The sequence below is a fragment of the Pyricularia grisea genome (assembly GCF_004355905.1).
Source record: "Pyricularia grisea strain NI907 chromosome Unknown Pyricularia_grisea_NI907_Scaffold_4, whole genome shotgun sequence".
NCBI lineage: Eukaryota > Fungi > Ascomycota > Sordariomycetes > Magnaporthales > Pyriculariaceae > Pyricularia > Pyricularia grisea.
Window position 1 is genome coordinate 3,001,632 of NW_022156718.1, and position 16,902 is coordinate 3,018,533.

The window sequence follows — 16,902 nt, forward strand, 5'->3', positions numbered from 1 at the left end:
TACGCTCACCATATCCATATCACTGATTCGAGCACGAAGCATATTTTGGTTTCGAGCTTCTCATGCTCGTACGACAAAGCGGCGTGCGGTCCTGGTGTATTTAATACTTAAAGGTTTCCAGGCCCATGTGTAATGTTTTACTTGGCATTTTTCGTCGGTTTCCCAGGGCCGTTCGGGGCTCATTACCACAAATGTCAGTCCCCAAAGGCACTTACTTTACCTACTTTGTTTGCTATGGTAAATACAAGGAAATACTCGCGCCCAAGACGTACGGATCGCCAACACCTCACCGCCCGGTCGGCGATCAAGGAAAAGGTGGTCCAGATTTTCGGAAGCGACTGACCCGCCAACTGCTTAGCTCACATTACATACCTACCTTATGCTACTGTAGGTATGGTGCTCACAAGTGTTCAATTCAGCGATCCTGTGAGGAATTGATGGGAAACAAGAGCTGACTTGATCAGACAACTTTCAAAAAAAGAGGTTCACATTCGAGCCGCATGCAGACCCATATTGGCTTCTTTCAGCTGCGAAGTATGTCTTGGGTAACCTACTTCGTAACTGACCATTCCACGCCCTACCCATTTTTTAAATGGCATCTCACCAATTGCATTGCTTTTCCCGGTGACCACGTTGATGCATTATGGGGTTAATAGACTCTTGGTCCTGTTTTCTTGCAGTTGTCCGTACAGAGTATTCGTACCTTACCCTACCTACCCCACACATGCAGCCCCATGTCAGTTGTTTTAAGCGATTCCGTTTACAGGGGCTTTCCCACACACCTCCAGAACCCCATCTTAAGAGAGAAAAAATAAGAGGCTTGCAGTCTACAAACTTGGCCAATCATGCTCAGCCATTTCAAAGCGAGGCAGTCTCACACCCTCCGATTTCGGGCGGGGTGCCGGGGCAAAACCGCATTGGAGGGAAGGGGCAAGGACAATAAAACGAGCTCGATGCAACCCAGGGGTTTTTTTCCCTTCTCCCCCCTCCCCCCCCCCTCCAGCGGGCTCTCCTTATTGGCTGAGAGGTCTGCGTATGTCCTGACTATTTTGTGGTTTTTTTTTCTTTTTTCGCTTTTTTTTTTGGTTTTTTTTCCAGAGCTAACCTCCAGATTGAATGCATGGGCGTGTTCTTGAATTGGCCCGAATGCACTGCGATTCCCATCTACTGGGCACCCCCACGGACGGCTTAACAAAGCAATCGCGTTGCGTCTTACGGCTGCATGCACACCTACACCCTAAAAGAAGAAGAAAAAGTTATCAGACCAATTGGGATAGCACGTAACTCTCCGATATATTCCATGCGACGTTGCACGTAGTACAATGTTGTATCGTGGCAATGAAATGTGGTTGAAGTGCCGGATCGGATCTTGCGTTGGAACTGAAACTTCAATCGACTAACACTATGAGAATTTCGGACTCGCGTCTACATACTTGCGATCGTGTACCCGCACCGCAGGACTTCTTCGTCTATGTAAATCGCATTTCGCTACGGTTGGATAGAGTGGCACAAGCCTTTTTGAGCCGTCCTTGACGCCGTGCACCCGGCCTGCCGGCTGCAAGAGATGCATCCTTCACCCCCAGGCTAGTGTGATAAATGCAACTTGCCCGCACCACCACCCCCGATTTACTATTCCATCTAAACATCTTTTTGGGGCTAATGTCCTCGTGAGGGGTGTACCCCCAATCTGCAAGCACAAGCCAAGGCTTTTGCTAAAAGGTTTGACATCGACATTGGAAGTGGCGTTCAGCCAATCACAACACTGGCCCTGTAGCCTTACCCACCGCCAACGCTATCAAGACAACAGGCTATCAAAATACATCTGAGAGATAAGGGAAAATGTGACACCACCCTTCGATTCAGAGCTCTCTTTTTGCCCACCCTGATTCGCTCCCCGCGGAATAACTTGCAAGCCCGTGGTCTACGGAGTAGTTGCTTTGTTAGCTCTCCCCCGACAGTCTACTGTAATATGCGACCAGCAACATGGTATGCAAGGTTCTACCGTAGTACCGAGACATTGGCGCACATCCGGCTGTCGGGGAGGCGTCTTTTGGACTGGGCGAACGATTTGAACGTTGTCGTTTTGCAGCCAACCAGGCCTACCTAACCCACCACTATCTGCATTTTTAAAAGATACCCATTAGCCCACGATACAAGCACGAACCTTGAACGTATTTACCTAGGTAGTTGACTAGTAGAGCAGCAGCGCAGTAGTCGGATGTGAGGCACAGGCTGAATTGCTTGCAGGAACCGCTACGGATTACCGAGATCTTCTTGGCTCACTAGGATTAGGCGCTTTGCAATCTGTGCAAATAATACCACCAGCCATGGATGATACCTTTGAACTGCGACATCGGCTTCTTTCCTACATGTCTACTCATAGCTGCTCCATCATGCCATTACATGCAATGAATTGTCCGACGTCTCGCCGGCTTTGTGGACACAGGACGAATATTTTTGTTAATTCCGAATTTACCCGAAATTTATCGTCTCATCCAGACGCAGTGGAGGTCAAACGGGCGGTGCAGAACACTCCGCAATCTCCCGCGTGTGCAAAATGAGGAATGATGAGAAAGGGGTTGAGTCGTCCAGTCTAGAGCGTCTCCATGCTTTCGAATGGGTGGATGCCACACTAGTACGTACACATTATGTCAAGCTCTGATCTGCGGCCTGTCGCCCTGCCTGGTGCCAACTCATCCATTACGTGACGGAAAGGGTTGCAGTGACAAATCGATTCCTGGAAAAATTTGAAGGTTTGCTTCTCCCATCCACTTTTGCCCAACTGCCGGGGAAGAGAGCGAGTTCAGGCAACAAAGGATCTCTCGGCGCCTCCCGAGTCATGACCCGAGGTGTGTGGAGGTGTACACGGGGAACATTTCCCAAGCTTTGATTGGATATCTCGAGAGGCGACAAATGCTCGGTTACCAAGTATTAGAAAGGTTTCCAGGTTTCCCAGACGGGGCCCAGAATCGAATTGTGTATGGCCGCGCCTCGTTTTGTGAGTCAACTAAAATATTACGTGGTAGAGCCGGGATCATGCGTTTGGTTTGAATTTTCCATGAGCTCCTGCATCGGAAGGTGTGCGCAATTTCCCATCCTTTTTGGACTTTGTGTCCAGATGCAAGAAATTTCACATGCGAGCAGAGAATTGTCGAGGGTCGAGACTGGTCCAAGTGTCCCAGCTGAGGGGTTCTGTTGGACCCCCCTTTGCAGGGGTGTCTCATTGAGATATGGTAAGCGCGCACGCGCTTGCGCTAAATCTAATGCGGGGTAGGAGAAAATTACAAACAAGCAATTGGGGTTTTGTCTCCAAGACGCGGTTCGAGCGTCAATCAACGCGACACTGACAGAAACGTCATTTCCTGGGAGTCGCTGTGCCACTATGCCAAAAAGCCCGCCTTCGCAATAAGGCTGCCTTCAATACGAACATCGATTTCAAGTTTATTAATCCCTACTGCAAAGTGTCTACTTTCTTTCAGATTTACTGTTTTTTCTCCCAGTCGGTTGGGCAAAAGACACTAGAACTAGTGGGAACCTCCTCGCAGGCCACTTTGCGCAAGTGGGCTCTGCGCAACCAATCGTCAAGATGTTCTCCATGGCACTTCCAGAACTGATGCCTCATGACGTATGCACTTTTCAACCCTGAAGCACGGATAACCAAAGAAACAAAGAAGTCTTTGCCATGGTGGGATACAGCTGACCCGAGTTTACAATCCACAGTCCCACGCCCTGTGGTACTCGTCGTCGCGCGCCCCAATCCCATCCTCATTTCTCGACCCAGCTCAGAATCCCAACGGTCACTTGACCAACGAGGGTCTCCAAGATGGAGCCCCTGGCCTCCAAAACCGCCGCCACGGCGCCGCGGCAGTTGAGCGCAGCGCACTGGCTCGCCTGCGGGCGGACGAGGCCCTGCAGGAACGGAGACGACACAACGTGGGAAACTTTGGCGCGACGTGGCTGAAACCACCCGGAATAACCAAGTCACTCTACCAGCTGCGTGAGGAGCGGCGCGAGGCCGAAGAGCATGCCGAGGCGATGCGGAGGGAGCAGCTCGCGCAGCAGCTTGCCGAGGCCGAGGCTGATGGAGAGGGTCTGATTGAGGGTGAGGGCGACATCATGGACGAGGCTGAGGACGGCGTGGAGGATGCTGGTGAGGCACCGGCTGAGAGGGACTTGGACGATGAGATTCCAGATGCGGACGAGGGCTTTGGCTACGACGGGGCCACTACGACGAGCGAGGAAGACGACAGCGACGACAGTGATGACACGGACGGCGATGGATCAGGTCCTGGCCGGGTCAGCATTGGTGGCGCAGCCCAAAGAACACCAGATGCCCATGCAGCCGCGCAGCAGAGGAGAGAGCTACGTCAAGTCGTTGCAACGGAGGATCGATTCCTTGGGATGATGTCACGTGGTCAGGCGGTAAACAATCAGGAAGACGACATGTACCCTGGTGCGGATGACGAAGTTGACGATGAGGAGGCTGCTGAAATGCTTGAGGAAGACGACCTCATCCATGCCTCCTACGACAACGGCGGCTTGGACGATGGCCTTGATATGGACATGGATGGCGATCTTGACGACGAGATCCCCGAGGCGGAGAGCGGTGGTTATGAGCACACTGACAGCGACGCCTCGTTGACTAGCAGTGACGAGGATGAGGACGGCCCGGCTGAAACAAGCTTCGCACAAGGCCACCCGTCCGCGTCATCGCAGTTCAGGACCGTCAACTTAAGAGGCCAGGGGCAGTATGGGAACCCCAGAGCCAGTTTGGACTTGAGTAGTGTTCTTTCTCGGGATGGAAGCAGTCTGCCAGGCAGCAGTAGTCCCCAAGTCCGGAGGCTGCCTTGAGGTTGCATGTAAGAGAGGGTAGGAAATACGCAAACAGTGCGCAGATCTGGCTAGGGATGAGTGATTCAGAAACGACATCATAATCATTGCTCGGAGTTGTTGTATAACTTATTTTTTGTTGATGACAGATGAGACATAGACCAACGACAACGAAAGCATAAATACCCATTGAAGATTATCAATCATAAGAATCATATGAACGCGGTAAAGGCTCGTGACCTTATTGGAAAATGAATATGCCCATGAGACTGTTGCCTATATAACCAAACTCCTTGAAACTCCAGTGGCCATCTGTTTTTACAATGTAGTTGTGTAATACAGCGTGAGCCCTGCCACCCTGGCCAAAAGGAGATGCCAGTGAAAGCATATCCTCCTAGACAGTATGCAAGCCTCAGAATAGCCAAACGTATATGAACAACATAGCAACCACAGCAAAGAAGCCTAGCCACACCTTCCAGCCAACTCCGGTCCTCTCAGCCATCACCATCATCCTGTTCATAGTACCGCGCAGTCGTAGTCGAGTCGTGTCGAAGCTGTCGTTCATCTTTTCAGCGAGAGCTGATGATTCTCGGATCTCGTCGCCAATGGCCACCGTCATCTAGGTTATGTGTCAGCGAGAGGCTGTGGAGTAGCCCCGAATGCGACCAAAGGGGTTTCAAATGATGATACTCACATCCTTCAATATCTTGACTTTCCCCATAATCCCTTCAACCTGGGAATCGTTCTGGCTCTCAAGCTCGTTAAGCACTGCATCGCTGTACTGTCCCCTGCAAATCACACAACAAACCGTCAGTCTCCCACGTGTCCTATTTCTCCCCATATGACAATTCCCATCCAAGATACAACAAATAAACCGAACGCACCTCTTGTTTGGTGTTGCGGGACGATACGACGAGCCCTGGACGCCTAGGTGATTCGATGCAGGTCCGCCGGGGTATCCATAGCCGGCGGCGGCACGGTTTGGACTCGGACTGGGTCGACGGTTGCTGTCGGCGCCTCCGTTGTAACCCTCAAACAGGGCGCTGCGCGGGTCGCGCTGGTGCAGCGAAGATGGACCGAATCTGCTGCGACAGCCGGGAAGAAAAGGGCGGCATGTTAGAAAAAGACACTTGGACATTCAATGACGTAGTTTGTGGAAAAATACAGACGCCCTGCGACAAGCGCGCACGCCTTCCTGTATAGCTTCATTCACGGAATGTACAAGGGCAAGCCCAGCTGAGGAGGAGCGCCGTGCATGTGATAACTTGCGGTTTGCGACTTTGTCGCACGCCGCCAAACCGTTTTGCCAAGGTTCGGGGTCGGGTGCACTTTGTCTTATCGCCCGGAGCGTGAGGAGAGAATGGCGCGTTGGGACAAAACTCACCTGGAAGCCATGATAGCGTCGGAAGTTTCTCTGCGTTATACTTCCATATGTACTTGGTGAAGCGCTATCCAGCGAGAGGATGCTTTTAATGACCTCGGCCAGCCATGCAGGGGGAGGAAAATGTGGTTTGATGATGGTTATCTCTTCAGAAAATTTCCGTTCTAGAATCTGGGACCATTTGCGACCCCCCTGTCGATTGTCCCTTAACAAGTTGAGTCCCTTTTGATGATGAGCAAGGTGGCTTCAATTAAACAGCACCCCGAAGCGTCCAATTATAGCATCGTCTGGTCACTTGGCAGCTGATTGATGTGGGGCACTTGACACAAGCACTGGTGCGTAAGAGGGTGACAAAATTACAGGTGCTGGTTGTTATACGCCATGTAACATCTTATTATTTATTTGATCATGGTTTATAATTCCTCGTTGACAGATGAGTGGGTAGCCAGCCGTTAGATTTACGATGGTTAAGTTATATTTTGATCAATGAAGTCATTGTGAGACTCAAATAACCTCTATGGGCAAATCATATGTATTTTGTCTGAATTGTTGAGAAATGATGTTTAGATGGTTGAAGGTTTGATGACTTTCCCACCTACTGCTATTGTGTCACTTAGATTATTTAGACCAGTAGGGAGCTTGGGAGGTACTTCACCTGAACTATCTCCTGACGCCACAAAGCTTTGGATGGTTACTTGATCTATGCGGACCTTGATCCATGCGGACGAAAGCGCTCCTTATAAGCATGCTTAAATGCTGGCAAGCCAGTAACAAAACTTTTGGTAATGTTGTGTGATTATTACCTACCTAGTTTCCACGTCAAAATTGTCTTTTGACAGTTTGGGCGGAATTCAAAATTACCTAGAGTTACTGTTTGGCATCCCTCAGATCAGTGGGTACTGTAGGTGCAATGTACCATACAGGGTTGTCCTAGCTTACAGGCGATCGATGCGGGTTCCCCCCCAAGCCCCCCAAAGCCCCTTTTTTTGAGGTCCCGTCGTCACGCAAAAAACGCGGCACCTTGATTGGCACGGCGAGAGTCTCGAAGACTGGAGCTGAATGGTCTAGGGAACACGAGAAGCGAGACCAGTGAAGAGGCCAGATTGATTTGTCGTGAAACCTCGCGATCCCTTCTTTCACAGTTCAGCTTCGTGCGCAGGTCTTGCAAGACCTTGACTTTTTTCTTCTTCTTCTCTGTGGGCATTTGGGATTGTTTGATCCTTCATTCTCGTCAAAATCCTTTGTGGGTTTTTCCATCATCATTGGCATCGACCCAATTGACCCGTGTCTTTTTTTTTTATTGATTACGCAACTTAGCCCACCCACCTTCCGACTTCGACACGCTCCTTTGTGCAGCTATTTCTCTAACGCCTTGCAGCTGCAAATTTTCCAATCTTGATTGCGCACATCGAGCGCCAAAACTCTTGCGCCAATCCTATCAGATACACAGAGCGGGCGTGAAAAGCAGTTTCCGGAATGGCCGCAGATAATGCGGCGGTCCACGCCTCAGGCGCCGACCAGGGCGAGTTGAGGCGGCGCAATGTTCCTAGCACCGAGCCGACCGCGGGGACAGTAGAGAGAGTCGAGCCCGACGACAACAAGAAGCAGGTCAAGAAGGTATGAAATTGAAGACAAAAACAAAACATCACAAAAATGAAGGGAGCTAAGCTGACACCTATTATTCTTTAACCTGTAGCAGGAAGCATCTTTCTTGCAAGTCCTCGACGAGTGGGAATTCCTCATTGCGCCCATCATCTTCACGGCGCTCGCATTTTTTACTCGACTCTACCAGATTGGCAAGTCCGATATCGTCACCTGGGACGAGGCCCACTTTGGAAAGTTTGGATCACACTATATTTCCAGGACATACTACTTCGATGTGCATCCGCCGCTGGGAAAGATGCTGGTTGGCCTCTCGGGCTACATGGCAGGCTACAATGGCTCCTTCGAATTCAAGTCGGGAGAGAAGTACCCTGACTGGGTCAACTATACCTTCATGCGCCAGTTCAATGCCTTTTTCGGTGCCATCATTGTCCCCTTTGCCTACCTGACCGCCAAGGAGCTCAACTTCAAGCGCCCAGCTGTGTGGCTGGTGACCTTGATGGTTCTTTGCGAGAACAGCTACACTACCATCTCAAGGGTAGGTAATATAGCCCCTCGGCACTCAAGCCCAGCTATATTGACCAGTGTTTCTTACAACTAGTTCATCCTCCTCGATTCGATGTTACTCTGCGGTACCGTTACCACCGTGTTCTGCTGGGCCAAGTTCCACCGTCTCCAGAACAAGAGCTTTGAGCCAGAGTGGTTCTTCTGGCTTTTCATGACCGGTCTTAGCATCGGCTGCGTCACGAGCGTCAAGCTAGTTGGTCTCTTCGTCACTGCCCTCGTCGGTATCTACACTATCGAGGATCTGTGGCACAAGTTCGGAAACCTCAAGATGCCACCTTTGGAGCTTGGCGCACACGTTGCTGCGAGAGTAGTTGGACTCATCATCCTTCCCTTCCTGGTCTACATGCTGAGCTTTGCCATCCACTTTGCCGTTCTCACCAAGACGGGTCCTGGAGATGCCCAGATGAGCTCCCTATTCCAGGCCAACCTGCAGGGAACAGAGGTTGGCAAGGACAGCCCCCTGGAGCTTGCCTATGGTAGCCGCGTCACCATCAAGAACATGGGATATGGTGGTGGTCTCCTTCACAGTCACGTCCAGACATATCCCGAGGGCTCAACCCAACAGCAGGTCACTTGTTACCACCACAAGGACTCTAACAACGATTGGTTCTTTTACCCTAACCGCAACGACCGTGAGTACAAGGAGGAGGAAGAACCTCGCTTCATTGCCGACGGTGAAGTTTTGCGCCTGATCCACGTCCAGACTGGCCGCAACCTTCACTCGCACGACATTGCCGCGCCCATGACCAAGTCGGACAAGGAGGTCTCCTGCTATGGCAACCTGACGGTCGGTGACGACAAGGACCACTGGAAGGTCGAGGTTGTCCGCGATGTTGCTTCACGTGACCGCAGCAAAGTCAGGACGCTCACTACCGCTTTCAGGTTGAAGCATGTCTCTCTAGGCTGTTACCTGCGTGCCGGCAACGTCAACCTCCCTCAGTGGGGTTTCAAGCAGATCGAGGTGGCCTGTACCCCCAAGAACAACCCGCGTGATACTTACACCTGGTGGAACGTGGAGGCACACTGGAACGACAAGCGTGAGTTTACCCCAAGGCATTCCCATGCCTCGTCTAAGGAAAGACGGGATTCAACTGACTGAGTGGAATACAGTGCCCAAGGGAAACCCCGGCGTTTACAGGTCGCCGTTCATCCATGACTTCATCCACCGTAAGTTTTGCCTGCTATTTCATGTACTGAAGACATTTGAGCTGACCTTGAAAATCAGTCAACGTTGCTATGATGACATCCAACAACGCTCTTGTCCCCGACCCTGACAAGCAGGATGATCTTGCCTCACAATGGTGGCAGTGGCCGATCCTCCACGTCGGTCTGCGCATGTGCGGATGGGACGACAGTATCGTCAAATACTTCCTTCTGGGCAACCCCTTCGTTTACTGGGGTACTACTGCCGGTGTAGGAATCATTGGCCTGGTTGTTGTCTGGTACCTGCTCCGCTGGCAGCGTGGATTCCAAGACCTCACGACGCCCGAGGTTGACCAGATCCACTACTCGGGTGTTTATCCCGTCATTGGATGGTTCCTGCACTACCTGCCTTTCGTGGTCATGGCGCGTGTCACCTACGTGCACCACTACTACCCGGCACTCTACTTTGCAATTCTGACGTTCGGCTTCCTCGTCGACTGGTTTACTCGCGACATGCACAAGTCTATCCAGTACGGCATCTACACTGCGCTTTACACGATCGTCATTGGTCTTTACATTCTGTTCATGCCGATCTGTTGGGGTATGGTCGGGTCCAACAAGACCTATAGCTATCTCAAGTGGTTCGACACATGGAGAATCTCTGATTAAGTGGGATCATGTCTGAGCGGCGAATTAAGAATGAGTTTATCCCATTCATGGCTCTCGCCTAGAACTCAATTTCCACAAGAACACGTCGAATCGAATCACTGTCACAACCCGTGACGCCGGCCATCCCTTGTCAGGGTGAATAATGCCATTTTTGTAAGCTAGAAAGGACAGGCAGGACGGGGCGTGGGAAACAGCACGACCAGATGTATGGGACGTGAGGCGTTCAGGTTTGAGAAGGCGGGCGGTTGGGCAAGGACACATCTCCTACCATATGAACAAAAGCTGGCGAGGGTGAAGTTGCCGTGAAGTGGCAAAAAAGATATTCTGCTACAGCTTAATACAGAGCTCCGGATTTTCATTTGTTGACTTTGAGGTTCATGTCTTGATTTGTTTTTTTGGAGTGGTACGGATGCCAGTTTTGCGCTCATGATCTCATTATGAATTAACGTATTTTAGATATACAAGTTTGAGCAAGCTGGTGAGTTAGGACGTGACCCAGGATATCATGTGTGTGCGACAGAACCGCTGTCCATGGGCACCGTGCCACTAATCTACGCGAACGGACAGAACAAACTATAGCTATAGTCTAGGATACTCGAGCCATTCGAATAGCCTGATCCGTCTGCGTCATATACATCCCCCAGGTTTTTTTTTTATTTTATTTCATAATAGTCATCAACAGCAGCCAAAGCTTGAGCCTCTCCGTGGGTCGGGCTGTAGCTGGAGCGTCCTCGCCCCAGGTACAGTGGCGGCTGGACCCTTGACACCTGACCGCCTGTCATTCAGGTCATACTTTCCAGCCTCTATATTTTGAAAGATGCGCTCAGCGACGCGCATGAATGCCATCTCGACGTTCTCGCCGCTCTTTGCCGACGTCTCAACGTATTCCAGCACATTATTCCGCTTAGCCCAAGCCTCGGCCTCCTCCCGTGTCACCTCGCGCTTGTTGGGTACGTCGTCGGCCCCAGACCCGCCGTCACCGCCGCTACTGCTGGTACGCGTCAAATCAGCCTTGTTGCCGACCAAAACCACCACAATGTCCTCCTCGGCGATCTGGCGGAGGTCGTTTAGCCAGTCGGTGACGTGCTGAAAGGTCTGGCGGCGCGAAAGGTCGAAGACGAGCAGGGCGCCCGACGCGCCGCGAAAGTAGGAGCGCGTCACCGACTTGTACGTCTCCTGCCCGGCCGTGTCCCACAGAGACAGCTTCATGTGCTTCTGCGGAGGGTCGGACGCGGGTGGCCGGGGCGGCGCGGGCAGGCCACCCGCGGCCGGCGTCGTGGAGTCTGCGTCTGCGGTTGCGGGACGGGAGTGTAACGACGACGACGACGTTGACGCCGCTGCTAACCTCCGGCTGTATGGCGGGCCCACGGGGACGACGCGGCTCCCAAACTCAACCCCGATGGTCACGTCGTGGTGCGTGACGAAGCGACCCTCGCAGAGCCGGACGGTCAGGCTTGACTTTCCGCATCCCGAGTCGCCGATGCACACCAGCTTGGCGATGTAGTCCCATGTCGGGCCGGCCGTGGCGTCCAGGTCAGCCATCGGAGGGAATATTGGGCAAAAGACGGGGACGGAAAGGGAGGGTTCGGTCGGGTTGGGGGGTATCGGACGACGATGAAAAAAAAAGTCCGAAGCCTTTTTTTTTTTTTTTTTGCGGTGGATGAGGTTGGCCGGTTTTGCTGGCACGGTATAAGGGGGTGGGCGGTTTCGCTCGGATTCTGGGTTGGCTTGCAGTAGAATGGCGCCGGATTTTACCTGCTAATGCTGGTCTTGTGCACGCAGGGTAGTCTATACCCTTCTGTTTTTTTCTGTCCCTTTTTTTGTCTCAATGGCTGAGTTTTTTTTTTGGGTTGGTTTGAGATAATGAATAAGACTAAGCTAAAAAGGCTGGCTGGATGGGGAAATGCTCTGGTGATACGCAACAGCTGTTTGTCCACATGCAGGTGACGTTGAGGATACTGGGCGGTTGATCACAGTGTCTGTTGCGGCCATTCACACGCGACGGACGCTGTCAGCCGAGGCGAGCGGAAGGTTTTACTTTCGGACAGATACAGTTGATTAGACCGGTCGGTATAAGGTGCCTCGACTTGACAGACAGTGGGGCCACATGAGTTGCTTGATCCACTAGCCATCACTGACTGTACTACAACGAGTAGTGCACGAGCGTTCTTATCTTTTTTTTTTTTTTTTTACTTTCTTTCTGTTTTGATTGCTGCAAAGGTACTAAAGGTACCTACCTTCAAGGTAAGGTGTTTTCTGTCAAAAAGAAGGTAGTCAGCCTTGGTTGCATTGCTAGTCAATCATTAACTCTTATTTGGTCCCTTCATCCATGTCAAGTCTACAGTTTGTACATAACGTAAGGTATCTACATACCTACTGTACCTAGTACCCATCTCCGTACAGTGCAGTGCAGTGCAGTGCAGTACATAGGACTTTACCAGATTGCCGAAAGCAATGCGTTCTACCTGCAGCTCGTAGCAACGGAGCTGGCTACTAGCAGTGGCTCCCCAGCTTGTCAGACTACTTCAAAAGGTAGTAAGGTACGGATATCTTGGTACTCAGGTACAAGTGGAGAAGTTCCATCTCTTTGCATCTATCTCCATTCTCCATTGCTTGCTTGCTTTGCTGGAGCCTCCCTTGCCTCCCCATGCATCCATCCATCGATTGACAAGGCGGTCAAATTTGTAGCCCGTAATGGAGGCTTGACCCTTGTCCTCAATGACGCCTGGTGCCGCACCTGAAGAAAAGACCCATTCTTGATTGGTTTATGGTTTGTATGGAAGTCCAGGTGGGGACGAACGGAACAGGTACCTGTGAAGCGAATCGCTGCCTGTATCGGATGCAAGTCAGGCTATCACGTCTTTTCCATGAATCACACCTTTGAAGTTTTTAAATCAGATTGGCACGTGTGTGGATTGAGTTTTTGTCATTTTTAAATCTCTCGAGAAACAACTATTCTCTGCCCTAGTTCCTATGGTCTGATCAACTATCTGGCTACAATTGCGCACCGTCCGCAACCGGTTCTTCGTTGGTCACAAGCCCACACCAACCGGCATACCCTCCCCGCACTCCACATATGGTACTACCAACCCCCATACAATACAATCCAACATCCATCCACCTGACAGACAGCCCGGCGCCTCGAGTTCGTGATCGCGCTTGGGCAGATAGGCACTTCGTAGTCATCATCATTCTCACATAGCTATCCAAGGATCGACTTTGCGTACTTTACTTGGATCCTTGAACAACAAACAGGCGCGCTTTGAGGCCGCACGGTCGGCTTGACGCTTTCTTTTGCCCGACAAACAAACGGCGATCGAACAGCCCCAGTCAGCCACACCGTATCTGACGTACCTTTGTCCGTCATTCTTAGTCACTCATCGTCAATCGGAGTCAATAACATTCAAAATCGTTTCCGGTCTGCGGGAGAGGTCGCCTCTCCAGACGCGGCTCCCTGTACGCAAACCATGTTCTCCGAATGTAGGTTCCTGTCATCACCGCTTCAACCCGCTACGAACTGTCGCCGGGCAACGTTAATATGTCATTCTCCTCAGATGCATCGAGGTTTCTCGCCCAGTCACAATCCCGAATATCGAGCCTAGGTCAAGACGATAACGATCAACAACATCCCGGCAATCGCGGTAGGCAACCAGAATGGCCGGCACGTGGGTCGCGATACGGACGAGCCTTTCTAGGACGGGGGCCGGGGAATCCATATCAGTCGCAGCATGGAGGAGGGTCACGGTTTGGCGGGCTTAATTTTGCCTCCCGATATTCCGCCGCCGGAGTTCAAGAAGCACCTCTGTTCCACAGCGCTCGCGCCGACCTGGATGACGATGAAGAGCGTGACCGTGAACATGCCGATTTCTCCGCGCTGCAGAGGTCACGGAGGGTTTTCGCTGCGAGTCGGTTGGACGAGAGCTCCGAAGTTGAAAACGACGAGAGCCGTGCATCGTTGGACCAGAGCAGGGAGGACGCGGAACCTACGGATGACAGCAGGATCTACGCACAAAGAAGCCGAGCCATGGGAATCCGAAGCAGTTGGAACGGCACTAGGAGTGTCCATAGACGGGCCAAAGACCAAGAACCGACGACAGAAGAGGTGGCGGATGCAGATGGGGGATATCGGGATCGGCAAGCGTCTGACGACACATCGTCCGACGGCAAGGGTAGCAGCAAGGGCAAAATGGTCGATATCGGGCTCGAGTCTACGACTTTTGACGACAGTGAACCACCGGCAGATTTGACAGTTGAGGGTTCTGTGGACCAAAGTCCACCTGCATTTCAACAATTCAAATCTGGACGTCGATTTGACCTGCGCAGGGGTTCCGCGGGCGCAGATTCCGAGGTCGGGCTTTTACGACAGAGCGTGGCGACGACAACAGCGGTCCAGGAGCCAATGGCACCACCAGCAGACGGAGAAATCTTTAAGCACGACACTTTCTTTGCTTGGCTCTATGTCATCGCATTTGCTTCCCTCTTCGCAACATTCATGCTCGTATATCTTCACACGTCCACGCCTAGTCGTAAGAAACCTCTGGGGGACACGATATACACAACCCTCGTTGCATCCTTTCACCTGTTGGCCGTCGACACGCTTGTTGCAGTCATCGTGTCTTTGGTCTGGTTGGCGGCTCTCCGGTCGTTCGTCAGACCACTCGTATGGCTCATTGTCATTGCCGTTCCCATAATCATGTTTTCGTTCACGCTCTATCCGGTCATCTCTAGCTATCAGGGTCGTGATCATGGCACGGGTTTTCAAGATGTTGTCATGAGATGGGCATCCTTCGTACCAGGAATCTCGGCTGTTGTCTGGTGCTATATGGTCTGGAAAGGGCGAGGAGCGTTGATGTCCTCCATGGAGATCCTTGAGTTCTCGAGTCGAATTTTGGCAGCGAACCATGGCTTGGTGTTGGTGGGCATGGCGTGCTTGGCACTGATCGTACTGTGGACCTGGATGTGGCTGGGCATGTTCACCAGAGTATTCCTCGGTGGTTATTTCTCGGGAGCTTCCTTCGTGCTGCAGGCGTCGACCTGGTGGCTTGCGGCCTACTTTGTCCTGATGTATGTTTGGACTCTGTCGGTTATCTCGGGTGTCCAGAGGGGTACTGCGGCAGCGACAGTATCTCAGTGGTACTTTCATCGCAACGCAGTGCCCAGGACCTCGTCAACGGAAGTCGTCTCTGCAGCAATGACCCACGCCAGTACCACCATCTTTGGCACAATCTGCCTGTCGACGCTTCTGGCAGTAATAATTCGTCTGCCACTGCTTGTTCTGCCACGCCGGCTTGCAGGGCTACTCACGCTGTTCTTTCACTCTTTCATCCCGATGTCCATAGCGGCTCTAACCAACCCACTCACCCTCACATACGCTGCGATTCACTCCCAAAACCTAGCAACATCAGCCAGGGGACTAAGCCAACTTACCTTCCTGACGCCGAATGCACCCACGACGACGCTGACCCCCCAGGGGTTCAAGGGCCACCACCGAGGTTCTACAGCACCACTGCTCCCTTACAGATTGGCGAAGCTGCTTCTGCATGCCACTCGATTCATCATGGCGACTACGCTTGGATTTGCTGGCTGGGTCATGACGGCACGGCAGCTTTCGATCGAGTCTGGCGGCAAGACCGGATACAGAGGCAGCGCATACGCCTACGTCGTCGGTCTAGTCGCATCTTTCATCGGCTGGGGCGTCCTTGGTGCTATGGAAGGCATACTCAGCGGCATTGTCGACGGAGTCGTCATCTGCTACGGCAGCGAGACCAAAATGTCAGCTGGTGGTGGAAGGTACTGTATGGAGGCGGCGTATCTCTTTGGTGATCGGACACGAGGGAGGAACGATGAGGTATATTAGCCACATATACAGACGATGTCCTCTTTTTCCTGCGTTTTTGTTTTCTCTGCATTGATATTTTGGCCCGGCCTATTGTCAAAGTTTAGATTGTATACATTGTGTCTCTCCAGTTCCGGCGTACGTCCGGTAATGGACTGTTGGTTCTTGTTCTGTTCAGCCTAGGCGCTTCTTGGAATAATCGGTTTCATATCATTCAAGGCCTGCATTGGTCGTTTCTTTGGCCGGATCGTACTGGTTTAAATTGATTGTCTGTTTTTTTCTCTACTAGACCTGGGGTGCTACGAGTTGGGTGTTTGTGATGCTCTATTTATCTTATTATAGTTCGGATAGGATCTGATGGATGTAATCAGTTTCTCTGCTTTGAAGGTTCCAAGCAATTCCTAATTTACAGTATAACCATACTCACGTTATCGGTTCACAAGCATGGACGATTGAAAGATCCAACCAACATGTCAATCTGGAGCAATACATTGGCCCTTAAAAAAATCGGTTCGACCCAGCAGCATCATGGAATACATGTTGTGGTAAGCCAGAAGAATTGCTTGGATTTTGTATACGCAAATTTTAAATATGCTTAGACACTTTATACAGCAGGCAATTGGTGATAAAACATTGGTACTTCACCTTGCTCACCTAGCAAATAAGCGGTTGGTAAATGTGGGGGCTAGCCTGATGATCATGATGTGCAGCTATAGTAATTAGTAAAAATCGCCAAGCGCCAAGGGAGCGTCTGGGCCTGGGCCTGGGCTGTGGAGTCATGGAGACGGACTTGTACTTGAGCCTTTGGCCCATGTGCTCTTTTTGATATTTTTGGGGGTTCGAAAGTTTCACGGTCGAGGGGTTAAAAAAAAAA

General features: G+C 51.5%; 5 protein-coding genes across 5 annotated transcripts; 3 read left to right on the top strand and 2 right to left on the bottom strand.

Annotated features, from left to right (window-relative positions):
- Window positions 1–3,162: 3,162 nt before the first annotated feature.
- Window positions 3,163–4,851, top strand: PgNI_07602 (uncharacterized protein; the record flags this gene model as incomplete). The annotated part of the gene is made up of 2 exons (XM_031127612.1): window positions 3,163–3,625; window positions 3,721–4,851. The coding sequence occupies exons 1-2, from the start codon at window positions 3,587–3,589 to the stop codon at window positions 4,849–4,851; spliced, it is 1,170 nt and encodes a 389-aa protein (XP_030981059.1). The 5' UTR covers window positions 3,163–3,586.
- Window positions 4,852–4,989: 138 nt separating this feature from the next.
- On the bottom strand, window positions 4,990–6,428 carry PgNI_07603 (uncharacterized protein). The gene is made up of 4 exons (XM_031127613.1): window positions 6,215–6,428; window positions 5,715–5,915; window positions 5,525–5,618; window positions 4,990–5,449 (listed from the first exon to the last, which is right to left on the bottom strand). The coding sequence occupies exons 1-4, from the start codon at window positions 6,223–6,225 to the stop codon at window positions 5,243–5,245; spliced, it is 513 nt and encodes a 170-aa protein (XP_030981060.1). The 5' UTR covers window positions 6,226–6,428; the 3' UTR covers window positions 4,990–5,242.
- Window positions 6,429–7,352: 924 nt separating this feature from the next.
- Window positions 7,353–11,460, top strand: PgNI_07604 (uncharacterized protein). The gene is made up of 5 exons (XM_031127614.1): window positions 7,353–7,828; window positions 7,908–8,351; window positions 8,415–9,417; window positions 9,491–9,547; window positions 9,606–11,460. The coding sequence occupies exons 1-5, from the start codon at window positions 7,688–7,690 to the stop codon at window positions 10,190–10,192; spliced, it is 2,232 nt and encodes a 743-aa protein (XP_030981053.1). The 5' UTR covers window positions 7,353–7,687; the 3' UTR covers window positions 10,193–11,460.
- PgNI_07605 (uncharacterized protein) lies at window positions 10,868–11,734 on the bottom strand (the record flags this gene model as incomplete). The annotated part of the gene is made up of 1 exon (XM_031127615.1): window positions 10,868–11,734. One exon carries the CDS (start codon window positions 11,732–11,734, stop codon window positions 10,868–10,870), a length of 867 nt encoding a protein of 288 aa, XP_030981054.1.
- Window positions 11,735–13,155: 1,421 nt separating this feature from the next.
- On the top strand, window positions 13,156–16,719 carry PgNI_07606 (uncharacterized protein). The gene is made up of 2 exons (XM_031127616.1): window positions 13,156–13,672; window positions 13,747–16,719. The coding sequence occupies exons 1-2, from the start codon at window positions 13,660–13,662 to the stop codon at window positions 16,047–16,049; spliced, it is 2,316 nt and encodes a 771-aa protein (XP_030981055.1). The 5' UTR covers window positions 13,156–13,659; the 3' UTR covers window positions 16,050–16,719.
- The last annotated feature ends 183 nt before the right edge of the window (window positions 16,720–16,902 follow it).

What these genes read in the sequence shown, in the direction of transcription:
- PgNI_07603 (XM_031127613.1), bottom strand. An exon ending in CCCGCAACACCAAACAAGAG is followed by an intron (nt 5,619 to 5,714) that starts GTGCGTTCGGTT and finishes TGTGATTTGCAG; the next exon opens with GGGACAGTACAGCGATGCAG. An exon ending in AAGTCAAGATATTGAAGGAT is followed by an intron (nt 5,450 to 5,524) that starts GTGAGTATCATC and finishes CACATAACCTAG; the next exon opens with ATGACGGTGGCCATTGGCGA.
- PgNI_07604 (XM_031127614.1), top strand. Translation starts at nt 7,688, where the DNA reads ATGGCCGCAGATAATGCGGCGGTCCACGCCTCAGGCGCCGACCAGGGC. An exon ending in ACAAGAAGCAGGTCAAGAAG is followed by an intron (nt 7,829 to 7,907) that starts GTATGAAATTGA and finishes TTTAACCTGTAG; the next exon opens with CAGGAAGCATCTTTCTTGCA. An exon ending in GGCACACTGGAACGACAAGC is followed by an intron (nt 9,418 to 9,490) that starts GTGAGTTTACCC and finishes AGTGGAATACAG; the next exon opens with TGCCCAAGGGAAACCCCGGC.